At 25.0% G+C, this 23,376-nt stretch overlaps 1 protein-coding gene across 12 annotated transcripts in view; it reads left to right on the top strand.

Annotated features, from left to right (window-relative positions):
* Positions 1-23,376, top strand: part of LOC132928448 (serine-rich adhesin for platelets-like) — a 54,546-nt gene that overhangs the window by 5,192 nt on the left and 25,978 nt on the right. For 4 of the 12 annotated variants that reach the window (XM_060993109.1, XM_060993116.1, XM_060993113.1 and 1 more), the window contains exons 5-23: positions 899-1,102; positions 1,223-1,283; positions 2,943-3,059; positions 8,856-8,999; positions 10,278-10,397; positions 10,476-10,562; positions 11,039-11,107; positions 11,191-11,367; positions 11,934-12,065; positions 12,184-12,291; positions 12,493-12,600; positions 12,669-12,785; positions 12,976-13,074; positions 13,154-13,252; positions 14,442-14,546; positions 18,992-19,141; positions 20,285-20,371; positions 21,790-21,897; positions 23,260-23,343. In XM_060993109.1, coding sequence (XP_060849092.1) covers positions 899-1,102; positions 1,223-1,283; positions 2,943-3,059; positions 8,856-8,999; positions 10,278-10,397; positions 10,476-10,562; positions 11,039-11,107; positions 11,191-11,367; positions 11,934-12,065; positions 12,184-12,291; positions 12,493-12,600; positions 12,669-12,785; positions 12,976-13,074; positions 13,154-13,252; positions 14,442-14,546; positions 18,992-19,141; positions 20,285-20,371; positions 21,790-21,897; positions 23,260-23,343 — 2,176 coding nt within the window. The remainder of the gene's footprint in view (positions 1-898; positions 1,103-1,222; positions 1,284-2,942; positions 3,060-8,855; positions 9,000-10,277; positions 10,398-10,475; positions 10,563-11,038; positions 11,108-11,190; positions 11,368-11,933; positions 12,066-12,183; positions 12,292-12,492; positions 12,601-12,668; positions 12,786-12,975; positions 13,075-13,153; positions 13,253-14,441; positions 14,547-18,991; positions 19,142-20,284; positions 20,372-21,789; positions 21,898-23,259; positions 23,344-23,376) is intronic. The other 8 variants (XM_060993111.1, XM_060993110.1, XM_060993108.1 and 5 more) reach the window with 8 other exon arrangements.

Below are 23,376 nucleotides of genomic sequence, written 5' to 3'. Positions count from 1 at the left end.
AAAATTCCATTTCTAAAATAAAAACATGAAATAATTTGATTATTTACTAAGATTGTAAAAAATATATACATTATATGCACTTATGAAAAAATATTCTCTAACCATCCAAATATGCCATTATATGCAAAATTAAATTTGGTCTATGGAATCAGTCTGAATCGCACACATTTCAAACCCTGGTATAAGTGCATACATTTGGTATGAACAAGCAAATGCATAAAATATATGCTAATACTTATAATCAATTTTAGAGACAACTGGCTAACATAATATGGGGTAAACAACATCTAAAATATTTTAATTTGTAACTTATATTGATTGAGTAATACTTATTTAAGAAGTTTATATATTGAGTAGTAGGATTTTTCTTAAATAGATTGCGCTAATACAATTTTATTCCAAGGTTATCTCTTGTATTTTATCGTAGAAAAATGAGCTCATTACAATGTATTCAAATCGGACATAGAAAAGTAGTTTATAAAAAATTTCCAATACATTTTAATATGTAATTTTCATTTTATTTTGTACACTTTTGCATGGGTAAATTGCATATTAACTTCATATTATGTCAAGGTTATTTTTCTTGTGTAATATCATAGCAAAATATATAAATTATGAAACACAAATTAAGGAAATTGGATTTTTAAAGTTGGTCCAACTGTCATTTCTTTAACAATTAGGTATATACTTAAGTATTTATGTAATTATTAGTCTATAGTTGTATGTTTGATAATATTAATAATAATTTATTGTTAATCCAATTTATATGTTAATTCTTACATTAATATTTATAAAAAATTGAGATTTCATATTTCTGTTTTTAATTAATATTAAATTATTTATATATTATTAGTTATGAATTATCTCTTAACTAAGTTATTTATTATCTTTTTTGCAGAAGAATAAAAAAGAAAATAAACCTTCTGTAGTAATGAATCGATTAAATTTTGATCCAACAAAATTTAAAGTTATGGTTTCGGATGAAGGCGTAATAAGTTTATTACCAAAAGATATAAATTTATCTAATAATATACTACCTGAAAATGAATCGCACTCTTCTGTTGGAATAGAATCAATCATATCTTCCGAACAAGAAAAAAATGTATGTAGTCAAAATCCTTATACACTTCCTTCTATATACAATATAAAATGTTGATGATATTTGTTATTTATAATGTTAAGTATATTTCTATTGATTTTTAATTATTGGTAATTGTTTTAGGTTCAATCAGTATCACAACCATCAATAATTCAAGAACAAGAGTCATTAAAAGATGATAAAAGTAATAACTATATTTATTTAATTCACAAATTTTTGATAGTGATAGCTAATCTGACATTTTTAGTTTGTTGGATCCATTATCTGATATTATAAATTTTTATCTGAAACATAAATTGATATAAATTATGTGACTTTGTGACTTATTAAAGCATTTCTGTTAACACTTTGACTGCGGCATGGGCTGACTTGAGCGATTCCCCTGTGCGAAACATTTTTTGTAATAATAGTAGTGAGTATAATAAAAATACCCGAGTTATCTCAAACCACCACAGATTAAACAATTTTGACCATTTATATATGCGGAGGCTCTACCACAAATAGCTTGTTGTATGCTGGTATTGAGAGATCGGAAAGTAATACAGGTTGTCGACGTCAGCAGTTTAAGTGTTAGTGATTAATTCTTTATAATAAATTTTCTAGTATAATATTAAAATATTTTTCAAACTATTAAGTTAAATTACATCTAAAATAACAATATTATTAATATATTGCTACTAAGCAAATAATATGATACATAATTTAAATAAATTTGTGTAATTAATATAATTGCTTATAAATTTGTATTTTATTATCATTGATAATATTATCACAATTTAAGATATACAGGTTAAACGACGACAGTATTTTATGATGAGTAGTAATGATGAACCAACCGGCTATGGTTTGAATTAAAATATTGGCTGAAACAGATATAAAATAAGAAACATTAGCGCTTTTGGTTGTTAGGTTATGCAGATCTCAGAATGTTTATCAGAATACTTTGCCCATAAATCTTTCCTGACATGCAGCTACCATTGATTTCATGATGAAAGAAAATTATTTTTGAAATAAATTGTAATATATCATAGTGCTGTATTTCATTTTTTTTATTTTGAAGCTCTTAATTTTTGCCTATGGTTATGGTAATCAGTATATTATTTTAAAATCATGGTTACATTCCACGTTCTTTACCATATTTATGACATTTTAGTTTATAAAAAAATAGAGAAATAATGATGCCGTAAACATATAATTAAAAAAAAATATAGTGTCCGTTAGAATGCGTTCTGAACAGTGGTGATATCGTTTTATATGTACAGTATAGGACGTTTATTGGTTTTGCTATTATTAAAATTAAAATTGTATGCTTATAATAGCGTATCTACATTTTTAATTATTTTTTTTTAAATGTTTGAATAATTATGAAATATTTTTAAAGACTAAATTTTCAATTATTCATTAATTTACAATTTAGTTTATAAAAATAAGAAATCTATAATGTAATAAACTCTATACAAATTATTTTGACCCAGTTGACTATGCTTAGCATTAATTGTTTTTTCTCTAATAATCCACAACTCGTAGAATATGATTACGATATTATTCAACCTGTATACCATCTTAAATTGTAGTAATAATTAATATTGTGATCACTTTACTAAGATGTATCAAAATATGTAATTAATCAGTTTTACTTTTTGAAAAAAAAAACCGATACCCAATATCAGTTATTAGTATTTGCTCATCCCTAAATTAATTTAATTTGAGGTTATTAGTATTTACTTTCTTTGTTTTATTAAGTAACATTACACTATGTAACATAAAAGATATAAATAATATTTTTAGATGACTTCATTAATATACATAATTTTAAAATATGTTTATTTTCTTTATTTTTTAGACCATGATTTCACACAACTCTTGGATACCTTCTCAACTAAAGAAAAAGATGTAATTGGTGTTTTGGACCATATGTTAACCAAGTCAAAATTTAACAATTCTGTTCGAAATCATGAAGGTACAAATTAGGGTTATTACCCTTGTATATATAAAATTGATACTTCACTATCAAAGTCTATACGATTGTTTTAAATTTAATACATATATACAGTAGAATTCGCTTAATTGGGATACATTGGGCACTAATAAACCGATAAATTTGTTCGGGATTATGCCAATCTGTCCATATTAAGCGAATTTTACTATATATATAATTTTAAAAATGTCATGAGTGACCTAATCATTTATAGTAAACCTTATCAAATTTTTACCATACACATTGTAGAAATATGTGCATATCATTTTTATTTTTATAATTTAAAAACAATTAAAATTATTTATCTGTAGATTCATTTTTTGATATATCCAAGAAAATAAAAGTAGTATGTAATTTAGAGTTTACTTCTATTTAGTGAAAATTTGGTAAATCTATAAATATTATACACAAAATTATTTTACTGTTTTTAACTGAATAATCTCATTATTAAAACCACAATTGGTATTGCCACTTTTAGATTATCAGGATTAATATTTAAATTTATTTAATACATTTTAAATGTTTTCAAAATTACACTAAAAATTGAAATTGTTTATATCATCTTAAATAGTGGGTGCTATTACACTGTTTAATCGCTTTATTATTTAAGGTTATTTTTTTTTTCATTTAATGTAGAAATAATATGATAAAATAATTATTATTTAACAAAATACAAATTGGTAGTAATTATAAAATCTTATGAAGTACAAATATGTAATTTAAACTCTTCACACTTATTCAATGAAATTATAATGTATGAAATATTAGTATTGACATAGCTTCTACTTAACCTAATAACTTAAAATATATATAAGAACATACTAATTATATAATTTATTGGCTATAACAGAATTTAGTCCACACATATTATTATATTCTCTTGGTTAATTTTATTTTATCTCAAATTCCTACCGTATAGGTATCAATTTTATTTATACTCTATTCAGGATAAGAAATTTATTCAGCAGTCATCTCATGCACACGGGTGTAGTTTCATTACGCAGCAAGTGTACAGATGGTACTTGGTTGAGAGATGAGGTCATGGCATTGTCCAACTGCTGACAAAAACTGGTCATTGTCCCAGTATGGTTTTTATCCCGATTAGAATTAGGTGGTAATCATTCCTTCTAAATAATTACGTCTCATAATTAAGTCACCAATAAAAATATATTTCTTATCTCGTTCACCTCAAACAAGTTATTGTTCTCTATATTTTTTTCTTGTTTTTAGATTTCTGAAAATAATTTTATAAAGGCGCCTCAATCGTTACCTAATTCAATCCTATGGATCATTGTCAGCTATTATTGTATAACAAAATGTATGAATTGATATTGGAATCAGTATTTCTGAATTCAATTAAGACAACAAATTAGCAAACTCCTTTCTTTAATTACATAAAAATTTAAATATTTAATTGATGTATCTTTTTTATAAGGATAATTTTTTCTTATAACTCATTAAAAGAATTAGTAATTTCATATTATATCTTAATTTTATACTATTCACCTGCAAATCTCCCTAATTTAATCTTATTTTCAAATAACCATCCAATACATTTGCAAAGATAATAAGCAAACTTTTATTAATTTTACCATTAAAGTAATTTTCAATACAATTGCATCAAAACTAAAATTAATCACTTTCAAATTAAAAAAAATAACAAATACTTAAGTCATTAATTCTTTCTGTTGGCTTTTTAATATATTTAAATTTTTCAGTTAATATTGTACATTATTATTGTACACACAATTTTTTAGCCTCACTTAATTACATAACTCACATTTAAATTCTTTTTAATTACAAACTTTGCTTGTAATCATAGTTGTATCATAGTGAAAATAGATTTTTTTTCTTTGATGGTTCATGCATCAAATTAGTTAATTTTATTTTAGTACCGGGTTCACATAACTGGTTCATTATTTATTTTTCTCCTCATAATATGTTATTATAGATTACTATTATTGTTATAGATTGCTCCTTACATAAGTTTATTAATTGATATTTTAAATGATCATAAAATTTTTTTTGATAATGGATATTTTTTAATATTGTTATGTATATCATCATAGACTATTTGGTACCGCAACAAATCATTAAGATTTATGGTGTATTTCCAATGTTCTGAGACACGTGATAATATTTGTAGATATGTTAAGTAGGAATAACCACAAATTTTTGATTAATAAAAGTAAAACCAAAGTAAATAGAGAATTACTTTTACTAATGGGTGCAAAATGTAATCTAGAGATTATGTGGACAAAGTGGGTGATGTACAATTTAATTAATTAATAAAATTATTTTAATTTACATATTTGTATATTAATAAGTTAAGATATTGTTAATATTTTATAATTCTTTGCATTATGTTGTAAATTATATTCATATTGTGTATCATAATTGCCTTGTCGGCATTTTACTAACAATTGAAAGAAAATAAATTACATTTTTTTCTTAATCATTGAAATATAATAGTTTACTCATTTTTAAAATAGTTATCGTATTTTATTTTATCATATATGTATATATATATTTATTTTATTAATATAAAATAAAAATATACCTCTGATCCTAATAATACAATTTTGGTTTTTAAGGATAAAGTTGTTTTCATAAGCTAACATATAGTTCTATATTTTAATGGTTCCTACAACTGCTTCCTACTCCTTTCACAGATCAATGTTGAGCTTAGATATATAAAATACATTTATATAAATCGTTTTATACATTTTGAGTAATTTTCATCTTATTATTGTTTTTTTATTGCCAACTTAATATATCTAGAATTTAGTTCTACCTTTATATTTAATATATTAAGAATTTCAGAAATTATTGATAGTAGGCTAGAACTGTGAGATGATTGTTGGATTGGAAAATACTTTGTACAGAGATTGGAAGAGAAATAACAACTAATACATTCAGTTAGCTTAAAAACTTGTTAGTTGTTAACATTCATATATTTTGATATTGTCATATTTTTCTTAGTACCGCCAACTGGGGTATAATTTATTAGTTAATTTAAAGATTACAATTATATATGTTACCGAAAATGTTGACATTTAAGAAATGATGATAATTCCTAGTAAATGTTGACAATTCCTAAAATTGGAAGGAAATTATATCATCGCCTAGTATATGTTATCATTTTCTAACCATAAAGATGCCACATTTTTTAAATTTAATCTGACTTATTTAAATATTAATTTTATCAAACATAATTATTAATTAATCTAGTATCACCTTAATAAATAATCAATAAATAAACAAGTATTTTTTTAATTTTTTAATCTATGTAATTTAAGCTTTTTAAAATTTTTTTATGATTTGCAACGTAGTTACTCATTTTTATTTTCACATGGCAAACTTCCATGACATTTAGAATTACAAATTCTAGATGCCGATCTGCAAGCACACCTGTTCGTCTTGCATTTTGTCTTACATTGACATTGGGTATATCCTTGTGCCCTTGAAATACTATTTACAGTAGCTGCCTCCCGAAGTGATAACAGTTTTTCTGCTTGAACTGCCTATTTTAAAACAGTACTTAGATCCAATAAATTTGCTTTGCAAGGATTTATTTCTGATCTTGTGTACATATGTTTTAGAAATCCACTTTCAGTGCCTACAATTTAAAAAAAATAATAATACATTTTTATAACGCATGAGTTTGAATACGAAGATGATTAAGAAGTTAATAAGAATACTAGTGTACTTCTTACATAGTTTGTATAAATCGTCCTTAACTTCTGTTACAACCGCTAATACATTTCTTGGTGATCTACGAGCATGATCTACATCTGGAATATTCAGACGTACTGTAGTTCCAACACTAAGTTCATCATATTTTCTATTGGATGTTTTTTAACCATTTTTAGTGCCTGTTTTTTTAAATTGTGTGCAGATGATTGACGTGCATCAAGTATATTTTGTTTTCGTTGATTAACTAAATAAATACATTATTAACTTAAACATATAAAACTGTATTACATTTTTTTTTTTACCAAGTTCTAAGTCACTAGTCATTTGTTCTAAGTTACTAGTACACGGTACATTTTCTTCGGCTCCCTCGTCTTTGTTTGACTTCAAAATACATTCAATATTTTCCTCAGATTTCATAGAGCTAATTTCGTCTACCGGCAAACCAATTGATGCAACAATGAATTGATCAGTCATTTCCCCACCTGATATTTTTAGATCTCGGAAAATATTGACAGTTGACATCAAACTTACTATTTTATGCCAGGAACCACACATGCGTGTTTAAAATCGGTTATCGCAATCGACATAAACCTGTGTTTGATATAATTTCATGTCTCCACACAGATATATAAAACAATTTTATAAGTTTATTTTATATACCCGTGTGTCACCGTTTCTCATTTAATATGAGTTCGACAGCATTATTAGTTCGATAGTGTCTACTATATAGAGAGTGTAAAGGACTATAATAAGTATAATATATAGTTTTATTTAATTAATTTATAATAATTATTATTTGTATCGAAACAATATTTATCAATTTTTACAGTAAAATATACATTTTTAATATCATTTTATAAAAAAGATAAATTAATAAATGTCATTTTATGCATTTTTTTTTATATATATTTTTAGATCATCAAATTTTGGGCCCTAGTGATAACATTGCCTAATAAACTACGGAAATTATGAGAATTTCTAGGCGGTGATAACATTGCCTTCCGCTTTTAGGAATTGTCAACATTTACTAGGAATTGTCGTAATTTCCTAAATTGTCAACATTTCCTGTAACACATATATATATATAATATAAAATATAATTGTTAAACTATGATTTTGCATTAAAAGAGGATCTCGACCCGTGTTTATTGGCGGTCAGTCAACATGAGTCCTTTACTTCGAGTCAATTCTAAATACGCCTACAGTTTAGTTAGATTTTTTACAACAGGTTGTGGGATATTTTAATTTAAAAATGAAAATGAAGAACTGCATTTAAAATAGCTAATTATTATTATAATAATATATTATATTAAAATATTGTATTTTATACACTATAGTATTATATGGTAAATATAAATACTACAATGGTTGCAATAACTTATGATTGAATAACTTAAAATTATGTGAGTAAAATGATTGGTTAACCTAAATAATGTTTTACTAAATTATTGTTTTAAACTTACTAAAAATACTTAATATCTTTAAGGTAGCCTTACCTTTTGTAAAGTATTATCTAAACTAAATTTTTATAGTGTTGAAATAAAATATTGGTACAATGTGTTCTTTCTAATATTAATATATTCATAGAAATAAAATACTTTTTGTGGGTATTTACTTGTTTTTAAAATGCAATATGCAAATCTCTAACAATTAAATATAATAATATGGTTATTTCATTCATAGTAATAATTATTATTTTGAAATAATCATTTTAAATTTGAGTGATTGATTATAAATAAATAAAAATTTAGCAGATTTATGCTTTCTATTTAGTGTGGAATCTATAAATTTTTTTTACGATGTTAATACATTTATGTTAACAGCTTAATATATTTTTGAATGAAAGTTGTTTTTACTATTGATATTGATATCAAAAGCTTACTTTTAGTTTTTTCAATTAAACAAAATATTTTTGTTTCTTTTTCTAACATAAGTCTTAAATAAAATTATATCTCACTATTAGTAATAATCTAAAATACTGAATACTACTATTAATTTAACAAAATATTAAATAATGGTAAATTACTTAAATTAAATATTTTTAAACAATTAATTGTCATTATATTATTTGTATTTATATAGTTGTGGATCAACCTGTGATGCCTATTGTCATAAATAATGATTCTTTGGTTTTAAATGATGTCTTGGAGAAGAATGCGATCAAATCTGTCTGTAATGAGATTAGTGATGATCAACCGAAAAACCAACAACTATTAATTAATGATAGTAAGTTTGTAAAATATATTTTGTTGTATAGTAAAATGTAATAGATATGTTTATCTCTATTCATAAATTATAACACCACCAAATTGCTTAATTATTATTATTTTTTTTAAATATTTGATGTATTTATGTGAGTGGCGTTATCAACTCAAATCATTAAAACCTTTGAAATGTGTGATGTATTTTTCATCAGGAATGTTATTATTAAATTATAGTCTTGAAATCTTTGAAGTTATACCATACTGTCCGGTACGAAAGCTTTCATCGTTTGCGCATGTAATCTGATAGTAGAGTGCTCACTGAAATCTTGATAGGGCTTAGTTATACTAAGAGAGTCTATGTCTATACTATATACTTTATACATTAAGAGAGTAGACAAGTGCTATTTTGTTATTCGTAAATTTAACATAATGCTGATCCGAATCGTTACAATATTATTTATAAAAGTATAAAATCAGTTGTAGAAATAATAATTGATAACACAATATTATTGTTTCTAGTGAAGACTCCATACTTCAATGTCTTTATACTCCGGCCAATGAGAGATCAGTACTTTCACATGCATTATAATAACTGGCATCAAACAAATTTTGGTCGAAATGCAATACTGATTTCTCGTGGGCCAGAGTATAATGTGTATGTGAATGTTGTTTTTTTGTGGGGGGTGGGGGGATTTTAGATTAAACCATGTTCTGCCATGAATTAAAGGTCTAATCTTCTTATAATATTAGTTTCTATATTATAGTAGTCACGATAAATTGGATGCTAAAGCCAAAAACTCTTAAATTAGTATTAGCACCTAATATCCAATATTCTGTTGTTCTGTGGTCGTAATTATCCCTGAAATAACAAATATTATCTTGTATAATTATACAAATCTATTTTGTAAATATTATCAAATTTTTACTTAAGTTAATTATTTTAGTTTCTATTATATCACAATTTTTATTTGTTTTCCTTTTTATACATTATCACTTTTATATTCTCACTGTTATAATTTGGTCAACATTTGCAAGTTAAGTATTATTCTTTATTTTAATTTTTATTACTTTTCAAATTAGTAGTTTTTACTGTCATCTTCTATTTTTGTTTTTTATATGTATATAAGTAAGCATTTACAATACTCAACAAATATTAAATTTTTTGTCTTTATGATATTTAGCATATTGGTTATTTCTCACTGCAGTATATTTAGTAAATAAAATTAGCTTTGATCATCGTTCACGATAAATAGTAAAAGTTTATTTTTATTTTATCTAAAAGCTAAAACGTCTGTTTCAGATTTTACATCCAACAATAAATCCATCTGCGATCCTTCTGAAATAGCAGGCTTATCTGGAATAACAACCATGACAAACAATAAGAGGAAAACAAAAGACTTAGAAGAAGAAACTATTGATGGTAAAGTTAACATATTTATTTCAGTTATTTTTCATTTATAAAAATTAATTATAAATTATTGTAAATCATTTCTTTTAGAATATGTTGGCATAAAAAAAATAAAATTTCTTAAGAAAAAACTAAGCACAGAATATCTTGACATTGATATTAGTGATTCTCGTTTAGGTAAGTTAATTTATAATTATATTATTACAATATTTTGATATTAATAACCATAAATGTTCTGATTTTGTTCTTCAATTTTGTTAAAAAATGTTAAATAGATTGCAAAATAAAATTGTATGTGTACTATTATATTTTAAATGCAACTATTGTTCACTATAGGTATACAAAATAAAAAACTTTACTTAAAACTTATTTTTAGATCTTGCTTCTGATAATAGTAGTATATTTTGAGATTGATACAGTAAATTGATTTTTTTGGCCTTAGTGCAAAACTTAGTCACCAGTGTAAAGTTACTTTTATATGTGACTGAGTAGTGACTATAGGTAATTTAATCCAATTACTATATATTTAATTTTCAACAAATTACATATCCTTGAAAAACGTATTTAAATATATTTTAAATAATTAATTGGGCATATAATTATTGTTTTAGAGTTTATATCTAATAGTAAATATGTTTTGCATTTTTTTTCAGATAAAGACAGATGTTCGATATCAAACGATAAAGAGAAAATTAGTGATAATGTGGCAGAGGCTAGTAAAGGTATAGAATAATTAATAATGTGACTTTAAAATTATTGTATTTAACATTAACTTGGAATACTTTAATATTATTTATGTGTTTAGATAATGATAATGTTAAAAAATCAAAAGTACAAATAGAATATGAGCATAATACAACAAAAAAATCAAAAGATAAAAACAATTTTACTGTTGAAGATCCTGTAATAAATGACACTAGTGTTCTACTATGCAAATCAGCTATTGAGAAGACAGTTAATGATTACGAAGATAAGACTGAAGGTTGAATAATTTACTGATATTATTAGTATTCAAAAATCTAGTTATACTTATTAATGATATTTTAATATATAATTTCTTTTGAACTTCTACGATTGACTGGTTATGGTGTTATTCAATAAAATTATTGATTCCCTTATATATTTTTATATTAATTGAAATAATTCTTGATGTACATTCTCGTGTTGCGTTTTTGAATTAATATATTTAGTTTCATCGTTCAATGATTTTTTATTTTAACTATACTTTGTCCAGCGAGAGCGTACCGTAAATCAACCAAAATCAGTTTTTCTGCGCTTTCCCATGTGACAACCTGCTATAGGCTAAACGGTTTTCATAGTAAGATGATGCATGGGTGGGGGTTTACAGAATCGACACATTCTCTCCCTGAACAGAGTATAAAATACTTAGTTTATTTTGAGCATTTCTTTTTTAAGACTAATTCTTACCTGTACCGACACTTTGGCTTTTCTAGTTATGGTGTTTGCGAGTATTGATAAAAAAACAAGTTTATATAATTGAAATTGTTCATTATTATTTATCAATATTATATTAATTATTTTTTTCAGGTGTTGGAGAGCGCTGTGATAAAAACTATGATTATTCTGCATTTGAAGAAACTAATCAATTAAGGAATAATTATTTTAATGAAATAGGGGTTGAAGTACAATCAAATGACAATGAGAATAACTTTGGAAATGGTACAGTAGTGTTTTATAAATTTAATATACAATTTACGTCTAGTATTATTCTGTAATACTACCCATTTAGTAATATTTTAAATATTAACAATTACATAACAATTTCTATTTTATCTAGTTGAGTATGAAAACGTTACAACTACCAATAAGGAAGATGAAATACAGACTGATGATCTACACGAGTTTAGCTATTCACCGAGTGTTTCAAATGCAAATGAGTTAATAAGTGAGTGAAATAAGATAATATGTATATTGAGAAATAAAAGTATATTTAAATTGATAAAATTATTTTTATTCTTCTTGTTAATTATATTAAGATATTTTATCCTTGAACATATTTGTGTTTCTTACCCTATTGTTATTAGATTTTGAATAATTTATTTTTGGTAAATTGTTCTAAAATTGAATTTATTTATTTGAATCTCAGTTGGTGAAGAAGACAAGATAGATGAAAATCAAAGCAATCCAATACAAGTTCAAACAGGTTCGGCCACAGAAAAGATACAACCTAAAATACATTTTGATTGTATTAAAAGTTAAAACATTTTAATTAATATTTAATAAATTATTATTATACTAATTAAAATTATTATATATTATTAGTAAAAATGGATAATTTTCACAAAGATATTAAAATTTCTGAAACTGAAGATCAATTAATGTTGGATGAGCAACAAGTTTCAATCAATCTTGATATTGATTCAGTTGGTGATAAGTCAAGTAAGTGTACTGTATACTAATCAAAAATCCCTTTAAAACATATATAATAAATAGTTTTACTTTTCAACAATTTATATTTATATTTTTATTAACTGCCATTTGTGTTAATTTAGTTTTATTTCTTTGTTTATGAATTTAATTTGATATTATGTAATCTATAATTTGAAAATTTATTTTATTTATCTAATAGGTTATGCATTGAATAAACCCTCAAATGAAACGGATAATACAATTAACGTGTCACAACATGGAACAAATGTAGATACTGCTGAAAATAATGCATTACTTGGTAATAAAACATTTCAAAAATATTCATGGTTGATATTTTACTGTTGTTTGATATTTATTTTTAATTACTTTATATTCAGTAAGAACCAATTATGTTGAACACGTTACAACCTCAAATTCTAGAGAACAATTAATGCTTGATGATCAACAAAATTTGACCAATTCAAACTGTGTTTTAGGTGAGTGAGCTTTAAGTAGTTAAGAGCCAATTCTTCTGCCTTCCTTATAAATCCTACTCTGATAAACAAAAAGTTTTATATTTTATATTATATAGAGCAGGGGTGGGCAACGGGAGGCCTGCAAGCCGACTCCGGCCCATAAACCTTCTTTATCTGGCCCGCGCTATATTTTCAAATTACATCATACAATTTCAAAGTCAATAGTCTATACTCTATGCTACGTCTGTTAAATTAAAATGCTTATTTCGAATGACCTTTTGTTTTTGCTTTCTATACTCTATACTATATTTATATTTTTATATTTTATACACCATCTTTTTTAGAAACATATTTTGTTTTGAAAAAAAAATATTAATTTTTTAGGATGTAAAAAAAAAGAAAGCCATAATATAAACTATTGTTTACAAATAAATGCAGTGTCATAAATATATTACTTGTTACACTTATAAGTTATAAGTGTTAAAATCTATGCAAGTTATTTAAAAATCATAGAAATTGATTGAGGTAATTGATAATTCACTTTGCCTTTGTTAAAAAAATCATTATAAAGGATAATTTTTTTTCAAGACAGCACCTATAAAACATTGAAAATGTAATGTTATACATTTCACTCAATTTTTTAATTTTAAAATTTAAATTATTAAATTGCCCATAAAGATATGGTAATATTCTGGCAGTATATATTCCATAAATGTTCACTTAAGTTGAATTTGATCATGATATCCTTGATTAAATTGTTGACTACCCATAGACAATTATGCTTTTATGAGGGCGCATGTTTATAATATATAATATATTATATAGTAGTGACAGTAGTGTATGTTTTAACTTCTACTTTACTAGTAATTTTGTAGTGTATACTTTAAATGCGTTTTTTCCATATTAGTCTTAATGTGCACAAATTGTGTTCATTTCAAATCCGTGTACAATATTGTGACCCTTAGATTATTACTGTAGTCATTTAAAACATTTTTAATATTCTTAAAAAATAAAAATTATAAACCTACTTAATAAAATATTTTTTCTTTCTATAAGACTTTGAAAATTAATAAAACAATTAAAAAAATTCTATTACAAGTTTTTAAACATAAAATGCAGTGTTCAAAAATGTTTATATGCTTATATAAATTTGATTAAAATGAATTTAAGTGGTATTGTTGCAATTAACATTTTATTTATTAATATCTAGTAGGTAAGGATCAACCCGAAGATGTTAAAACTGGTATTCAGCAACCTATTATAATGGACTTAAAAAGTATTATCAAATCTATAGATTTTTCATCTAAAGGCGTATGTAAGTAATTTTTTCATAGTTATAGTTTTTTTTGTACTTTTATGAATAGGTTATATATATACCTAATCTTTTTATTATATTATAAACGAAAAAAGTTTGCCACATCACTAGTGAACCGCGGTCCGATGGCGGTCTTTTCGAAAATTTCGTCTCGACCATTTCCCCTCTTCTCCGGCGTCTTCTCCGTTTCGTTTACGTGTCTATTATGGCGTGATTGCGTGACATCGAAGACATTTTATGTTTTAAATCGCGATCGTCGAACGTATGTATTGTGGCATTTGGCGTCTCGTAATAAGCGTCAGTGTTTGATATCTTTTTGAATAGATTTAGTGCATTTGAACGATAAACGGGAGTAATACACTAATATGCGTCGTATGGAATGCGAATAATATTTTAATAATAATATAAACGGTCATTTAGGACGATGCATCTCAATAATAATTTGTGTGCGATTTAAAGTATCGTCACGCTTGAATAAACCAATAAAACGACGTTTAATGCGAAATTTTTAGCGGCTCCGAAACGGCTTGAAGTGATCAAGATTCGGCTTCAGTTGCCAATTCAAAATGAATTATTTGAACAAAAAAGAATGTAATTTTTACTTCACTTTAAGTATATAGTGGGTTTCACATCAAACGCGACTCGATCATACCGCTACGAGAGGCGTTTTTAAGCCTGGGTTAGTTACTCATAATACCGCGTAAAGAAGGTGGGAAATTATTAAATAATTTTTTCGAGCATCGCCCATTTGCGCCAAAAAAAATTAATTCGTTTTGGGTACAGCCCATTTTTGACAAGTGTACCTGATTTAATTATAATAAAATAATACATTTTTTTTTTCAAATAATAATCAATACACTTATTGTAATCATAGTCAATTGTAGGAATTTTTTAAATAATAATCAATAATACACATTTTTTTTGAAACAATAATCAGGATTGGTAGAAATTGTTTTTAAAAACTAGAATATAGGTAATAATAGTTGATAATATGCTAAGCTTTAAAATCTATAGACTTATAAAAATAACTTTATTATACGTTACAGACATGACGTATTTTACATATATGAATTAACCAAGTCGTTAATGTAAAATGTTTACGCAGGTAAATTTGGCGCAAATGGGCTGTCAGAATAAACATACCTTTTTTATTTTGGCGCAAATGGATAACCCCCATTTTTTCCACGATAATATGGGTTTGATATAATGTTTCATTAAAAATAAAATAACAAAATATTAACAATTAAATGTGTACATACAATAAAATAAAATAAGAAATTAAAAATATTACAATTATAGAACTATTATAATTTATAATATATTATTATAAATGAATATTTTAAAATAAAATATATAAAAAAAATTACTTTCATATTTTTATTGATCATCGTCATCTTTACTTTCACTGCTGTTGTCAGAATAGATCGTTATAATTGGCTTTAGCACTTCATCACGAAAGACGGCTTTCGTAAAATCGTTCTCTTGAAGTTTGTTGCAACTTCTTCCAATCATCAATCCTTATTGAGTCCAAACCTTCGTGTACAAACTCTTTAACGTTTACTGTTTTAAAAGTGGTGTGTTATCGGCGACTTTTCTTTTGACCTCTGCCCATATGACTATATAAACTTGATGGGATTGTACTGGTAGTTACCTATATGGTGGTAATCGTACAACCTTATGGTCCATTGAAATACAATTTCATAGAGCTCGTATTTTTTTCCTCGCGGAATTAATTTATTTAATCGTTCGTGTAACTCTGGTATAATGTTCAAAGGTAAAAAACTTAATTCCTTTATTTGAATTACTTTTTTGTTTATTTTTTGTCCGCGTGTACAGAGTGGCATGATGCGTTATGTATTATAATTACAGATGACTCTTCTATTTTTAAGTATTTGAATGAATCATCGTTTGATTATTTCGGAATTTATTTGTCAGAGGTAGTCTTCAAATGAACTCGACTTATTTAGAGATTTTCACAATCTCAAATTAATTAGAACCAACATGACAAATAATTATCTGACCGCCTTTATCTGTTGGTATTTTTAATCCTTCTGAATTCTCCGAGTTTTGTAAGTATAATTATGCAAGTGATTTTGGATTACCCATATCTAGTCTAAGTAGACAACTAGTCTATCATCATTATTTTGATGAAGATTTGTCTAAAAACCGTATTTCCATTGTAACAATATCAAAAATTCCATTAAAAATCGTTAAATTTTTTGTATTTATTTTGATAATTCTTATTCCACATGCTTCAGCCGTTTTTTTGTCGTGCTTGAAATTTTTTTTAGCCATTTCGGGATATGACGAATCATTAGACAATTTTATTTTTACATAAGAATATACACTAAAAATCATTTTTTTCCCTTGAGAATACAATCCATATGGGCTAAATGCACTTTTTTTTTAGTAAGACATTTTAGTATTCATAGTTTTAAATTAATTACTAATCTCACTCAACGTTTTATTACTTTTATGTTATATACCCAAGAATTATCACATTTGGTAAATACGTTGAGATTAGTGGAAATTTTTCTAGCGTTTATTTATGGCAGGGGTCACCAAATGGAGGACTGCGGTCCGCATCTGAACTACGAACCTTTTTATTACGGATCCTTTCCATAAAAATTTAAAATTTTTATACTATAAATAAATAAAAATAAAAATGAATAAATAAAATTTATATTACGACAAAAAAATTAAATTAATCTGTATTGAACAAATGCATAAATAAATTAATACTAATTTAAGAAAAATGTGTTTATTAACATGTGTGAATTATTAAAACTGTTAGGGACCGCGGCCAGTGCGGTAAATTTCTAAACGGACTTCCATAAAAATTAGTTAGTGACCCCTGGGGGTATGGATAAAAAAATGTATTGCCTTTTTTGATCTATATAACCTATTTTGCTCGTTGATATCATCTTAGTGTTAAAATCAAGGTTATAACATTAGAAACATCAATGAATATGATACTCTGTCCTAAATAAGAAGACACCGCTTAGGCCCATATAAATGAATCGTGACGTTCGGACGGACCCCCCATGCAGTGTCTAATCGTTCTTTGATTGGTCGCCGCAGATCAGCTACAGCCGTTGTCGTTGGTCGATTGCAGTCGTCTTCGTCGGCGCGTTCTTATACGGTGACAGAAACATGATTTTGGTGGGGATACTAGTTTCGACGGGTTTTCATCTGCTGTCTATTGTTTTCTTATTTAGGTCAGAGTATACACTATAGTCGGGAGAATGAAAAGTGGCCGCTGGCTAATATGATAGCAACGATTTTTTTTGCTAAAAACAGGGGTTCTCATAATTTTTATGAAAATATGTAAATACATTGCATTTAATAATTCAAAATACGCGCCTTTTTTTCACATTAGTTTGGAAAGCAATTACAGAAATTTGCCACCGGGGGCGTTCGCATCAGCGGCCACTTTTCATTCTCCCGACTATAATTAATTATACGCGAATTATTATCAATGTAATTTAGTCGATTTTCTTTCAATTTTAATATATATATATATAAAATATCATAAAAAATAAATGAAATTCTTGATTGCATAAACAATTTTTAAATATATATTTATTTTTTACGGACCTAACCTTTGGACTTGGTACATACCATATTCATTCTATATTAGACATAATTTTCAGAAACATGGGCGTAAATAGTTATGGGGGGCTGGGGGCTCAGAAGTATTATCTCTTCCTAAGATATGTTACCTTGTTTTAATTCTTAGCATTTTAACATAAAGATAATCTTTATTATATTCAATTATATAATTTATAATCATTTTTTGTAACTAATAATAATAGCTCTTAAGTATAATAATATTAATAATAATATGTTGTTAGGTTTTCATTGATTTTCATTTTAACGTTTTATAAATAGTATAAAAACGGCCTGCCACGCTAAATTTCCCTACGTTTGAACTAAATGCATTGTCGTTACATACACGTAATACGTACACGAGCACCGAACGTGTGTGTGCGGGTACAAACGGTATAATATACTGTGTTGTCCAAACACATAAATATCACTGATAATTAAATTATATTAAAGATAAAATTGTATATGAATCTTGTATGAAGTAAATGGAGGTGACCTCTTACTCTTTTTGTTCATAAAATTTTTAGGGCTTAACGATATGCATTTGAGGACTTAATTTATGTCCATGTGAAACATTATCGCATTATTTTAAATAACTTATAATTAAAATTATTTTAATTTCTATTAAAGCATTTTTTTAGCTTTTCTTTTAAATTCATATGAAGAAGTAAACTTTTTTTGATTGTAAAAACATACTTTAAATATTTATTATAATTTGATTTATTCAGTTTTATAGTTTTCATCTTTCCAACATTCTCCTCATATAACTATTTGATAACATTATAATATTTTGTTTTTTTGAATATTGTTTAATTATATATGTATATTTTTTTTAGGTTGTTGTATTAGTTCATTTTGTGAAAAAACGGGTAGAAATATAAATTGTCTGAAATTAGTTAAAGTCAAAGATCATTTGACAAACCAAGAGGTTAATTTGACAGGCGAAGAGATTATTTTGAATTTTAACGAAAAAAATACTGTAAATGGTAACTAGAATTATTATAATATTATTTATGGGAATCTATTATTATATTATATGTTCAAGGTTAATTATTTTGTCAATTAGAAATTTATTTTTTAAATATAGCTCTGAAATAACATAATAGTTTTTTTTCAATTATTTTAGACAGTATAGAGTCTATATAGACGTTAGTTTTATTTTCAAAAATTAAATATAAATGAATGAATTTAATATACATATTAGCTTTAAATATAATATTAATGGATTAATTTACTTCTGTGATTAATGTCTGATAAATTATATCTAAAATCTTAATGAAGTATCTAAAATTGTTATTAAACTTTTATAAAAAAAGAAAATATGATAATAATAATTAATTGATAGTTTTCAGTAAGCTTATAGATTTTTCTCTTCACACATATATTTTCAAAATATTATTATTGATTAATAACTTGTATACCAATAAATCTTCTGAATGTTTTTAAATTTTTAAAATCAGATATATCACTCAAATTTCTCACAGAGAACTGAATCGAAGTATACCAGGTGTATAGATAAATTTAATAATAGATAGCTATAAATAATAATGTTTTAAAATGTCATGCAAGGAAGTTTGATATGTTTTTAGTGGAAAGATTCTTAATGAAATTGGAAGTGATTAATATTGATAGTTATTTTACATAGTACTTACTGTTATATATTTAACTTAGATTAATACAATTAAAATTATAAAATAAATTATTTTAAAATTATTATGAAGTAAACCACAACTTAATTTAGGTATTATAAATTTGTTATTTGAACAAAGTATAAAATAAAGTATGTGTTCCACATTTTATAAAATAGGATTTTGATTTTTATTAAATATAATGAATGTGTTACATCTTGGTTCTAACAATAGTATATTTATGCACATTTTTAATAATATTTATAAATTATATCAACTCAACCTGAACTTTCAGGATCTATTTGTTATCTACAACAAATATTAAAATTTTTTCATATAAAGCTTAGAAGATATTTATGTTTTTTCTTTCATTATTACCATTTTTTTTATTATGCTTGAATTAAATATTACAAGAGAAAAAAAGTAAACATGAATAACCAGTTAGTGTTATTAAAAAATTTAAATTTTTATATAGACCTATATTATTTGTTTTATGAATAGGACAAGACTCAAATGATTCAATAAAACGAGAGCATTTTAATGATCCTTGTAATAATCTTGATGGTAATCGTGTTGGTGGTAATCTAGGTAAGTGAGAATATTCGATTTGGAACATAACTAGATTTAATATTAACTTAAAAATATGAAGATAAATTTATATCTTATAATATATTATATACATATATTTTTTAAATTTATTACTAAAAATATTAATAGGATATATTTAAATCAAAAATGAATGAATAAGTACGGTAATTACATAATTTATTTACAGTATTTTTTATTTTTTTGTTGTTTAATAAATTTTGGAAATAATATTTTTATTTGCTTAATACATGTTTGTTCTTAGTTCATTTACATTTTTTTTCTCGGAAAATATAAAATAATATACCAATAACATGTATGTACTTGTTTAGGTAAATGATTTACAAAATTTCAAAATGAAATAATTTCGATTTTAAGCATTTTGTTATATGTGTACGAATGCTTTCTCTCTCGCTATTAGTAAATAAAACAGACTTAAGTTAATCTAAATATGTTGAAAAAATAATTAATGGAGTAAAATTCAAGTCAGTAAGTTAGAATATGTTTGTGGTAATTTGTAGGTTTATTTCTATCAATTCTATCCAAAAAACGGTAGTGGTGGTACTATACGGTAGTGTAGTCTATTTTCATATTTTACGATCAGTTAAAATAATAAGAATGTCCATTCGACCATCAAAAACTGGTCATGAAACTAGACCTAACCTAACCTAACCTAACGTATACATAGTGAATTATAATACTACATTTTTTTCACAATACTTTGCTACCATAATGCTATAATCTTCTTTCTTTCTTAACTTAACGGTCCTTGTAGGACCTGAGCTGCCACAAGCAATTCTCTCTTATCTTTCCCTGTCCAATGCTAGGTCAACTGATATATTTCTTCCCAACATCTTGATATCTTTCTCTACCGCATTATTCCACCTTGTTCGTGGTTTGCCTATCGGTCTTTTCTTATATATGGTCTCCGTGAGTACTTTTTTTATGATGTCATTATCAGCTCTTCATACATGCCCAAACCATTCCATTCTCTTAATAACAATAATAGTAAAAAATATATTTTTTCCCAAAAATGTTCTGTAATCACTGACAATTATGTTAAAGGACTAATATTTTCAAATATGTATTTGTGTTTTCTGTAGTTAGAGTCTTACGTTAAATATATATCACTTCAAATATTTAACGATTATTTAGACAGCAAATGTTAATAGGTTAAAAGGTTAAAAAGATTTTGAAATAAGTTACTAATTTAATGACTCGCACGTAAGTGTTGTTTATTATATTTTTTTGACTATTATTTCAATTTTAAACCTCCAAAGTTACGACCCTTTATGTAAACAAGAACTTAATATTGTACATTAAAATCGCATGACACAAAAAAAGTTACCTAACCTAACCTATTTACTTTTAACATCTATTTTATATATTTATTTCTTTATGTGTATTAATATACTTTTTAGACTGTGAAGGAAATGACACAACTAAATTGGAGGGCAATCAACAAAATAATAAAATAACTTTCGTTTTTGTTACAAGACCTTTGCCAAACAACGCAGATAATTTAGATGGTAATCCAAGTTATCCTGTTAACAGTAATATAATTATAATAACTAGGGCAGGGATTTTAATGCTCTTATAAATCCCAAAAATGCGCTTAAAAAAATGTTTTAATGACGTAAAAAAAATCAAAAAATGCATTAAAAAAATTTCTTTAAAATTTCTTTATAAAAGCTTTAAATTATTTTATAATATAAACTTTATTTTATTGAATATATTGAAAAAGTTTTTACTCTTTATTGTTACATAGAACTACGAGAGAATATTTCAGATTTTTTTAATATAAATTAATTGTAAGCTGCTAGCGTATAATTTATTATCTTATAAATTCACACTAAAGTTTTAAATTCGAACATAAGATTTATAAATCCCAAAAATGACCTAAGAACATTTATAATACCCTAAAAAATCAAAAATTGTAAAAAAATGCAAAATAAAGTTTCTTATTCTTATTCAAAAATGTATAAAAACGTTAGTATAACAAAACCACCATCGCACAGAAAGCTTCGAAAACAATGCAAAGTGCATCAAAATCCCAGCCTTAATAGTAACATATTGATATTTTTAAATTAATTTATGCCATTAATTATTATATATCATTCTTGTAAAGATATTAAAATTTATTAGTAAAATAGTCAAATTTTAAGAGTAGTTATATCTTGCTCATACTCCTTTTAAGTTAAATCTTACCTTTGTAGATTTCCAGTAAAAACTATTCAATATTACTTTATTACAGAATTATATATCCAAAAATAGATTTTAAGTGAAAATATGATGTTAACTGTCGACCTTATGAACTTTATGTATAATGATGTTAAACATTTTAAGACTAGAAAACATTTAGATGCTTCTAATTTCCATGAAAATATATATTGAAAAAAAGAAAATTCAACTAGTTATCGTAAAATAATCTATTAAATAAACACTAATAATGTATTTCATATTTTGTTAACATATATTATATAGGTACAATATACATTATATATTAGATACAATATTTCGTCCAAAGTTGTTAGCCAAATAAAATAATCTTAAATTGTTACAACAAAAGGACTATTTACAATAATAATAAAAAAAACTGTTAGATCTTGTAATTGTAAAATGTCCTTTTGCTTGTTTATTTACAAATATAGAAAATCACTTAAGAACTAAATATAATAATGAGGATGATCAACTAGCCATCTGTTATCTTGGTTTATAGATATTTTAATTTTAAAGGAAGGTATAAACGTGGGAAATATTACAATTTTAAAATCTCGATTATGTAAATTTACTGTTTTACACTTAATTAACTTTGGATATATACTAAGTATAAATGCATAATTTGACTTTCTTAAATTAATTTTTATTAATAGTATTCTATATGTCTATAGAAACTAGTGATCCAGATGTCAAACTTGAAAATAGAATAGAAATAGAAGTTATGTTCGAAGAAAACCTTAAAATAAAAGAGCTATGTAAGTGATATATATTATATCAAAATAAAATTT

This window comes from Rhopalosiphum padi, chromosome 4 (assembly GCF_020882245.1).
Source record: "Rhopalosiphum padi isolate XX-2018 chromosome 4, ASM2088224v1, whole genome shotgun sequence".
Classification (NCBI taxonomy): domain Eukaryota; kingdom Metazoa; phylum Arthropoda; class Insecta; order Hemiptera; family Aphididae; genus Rhopalosiphum; species Rhopalosiphum padi.
This window is presented reverse-complemented; position numbering and strand designations above follow the sequence as displayed.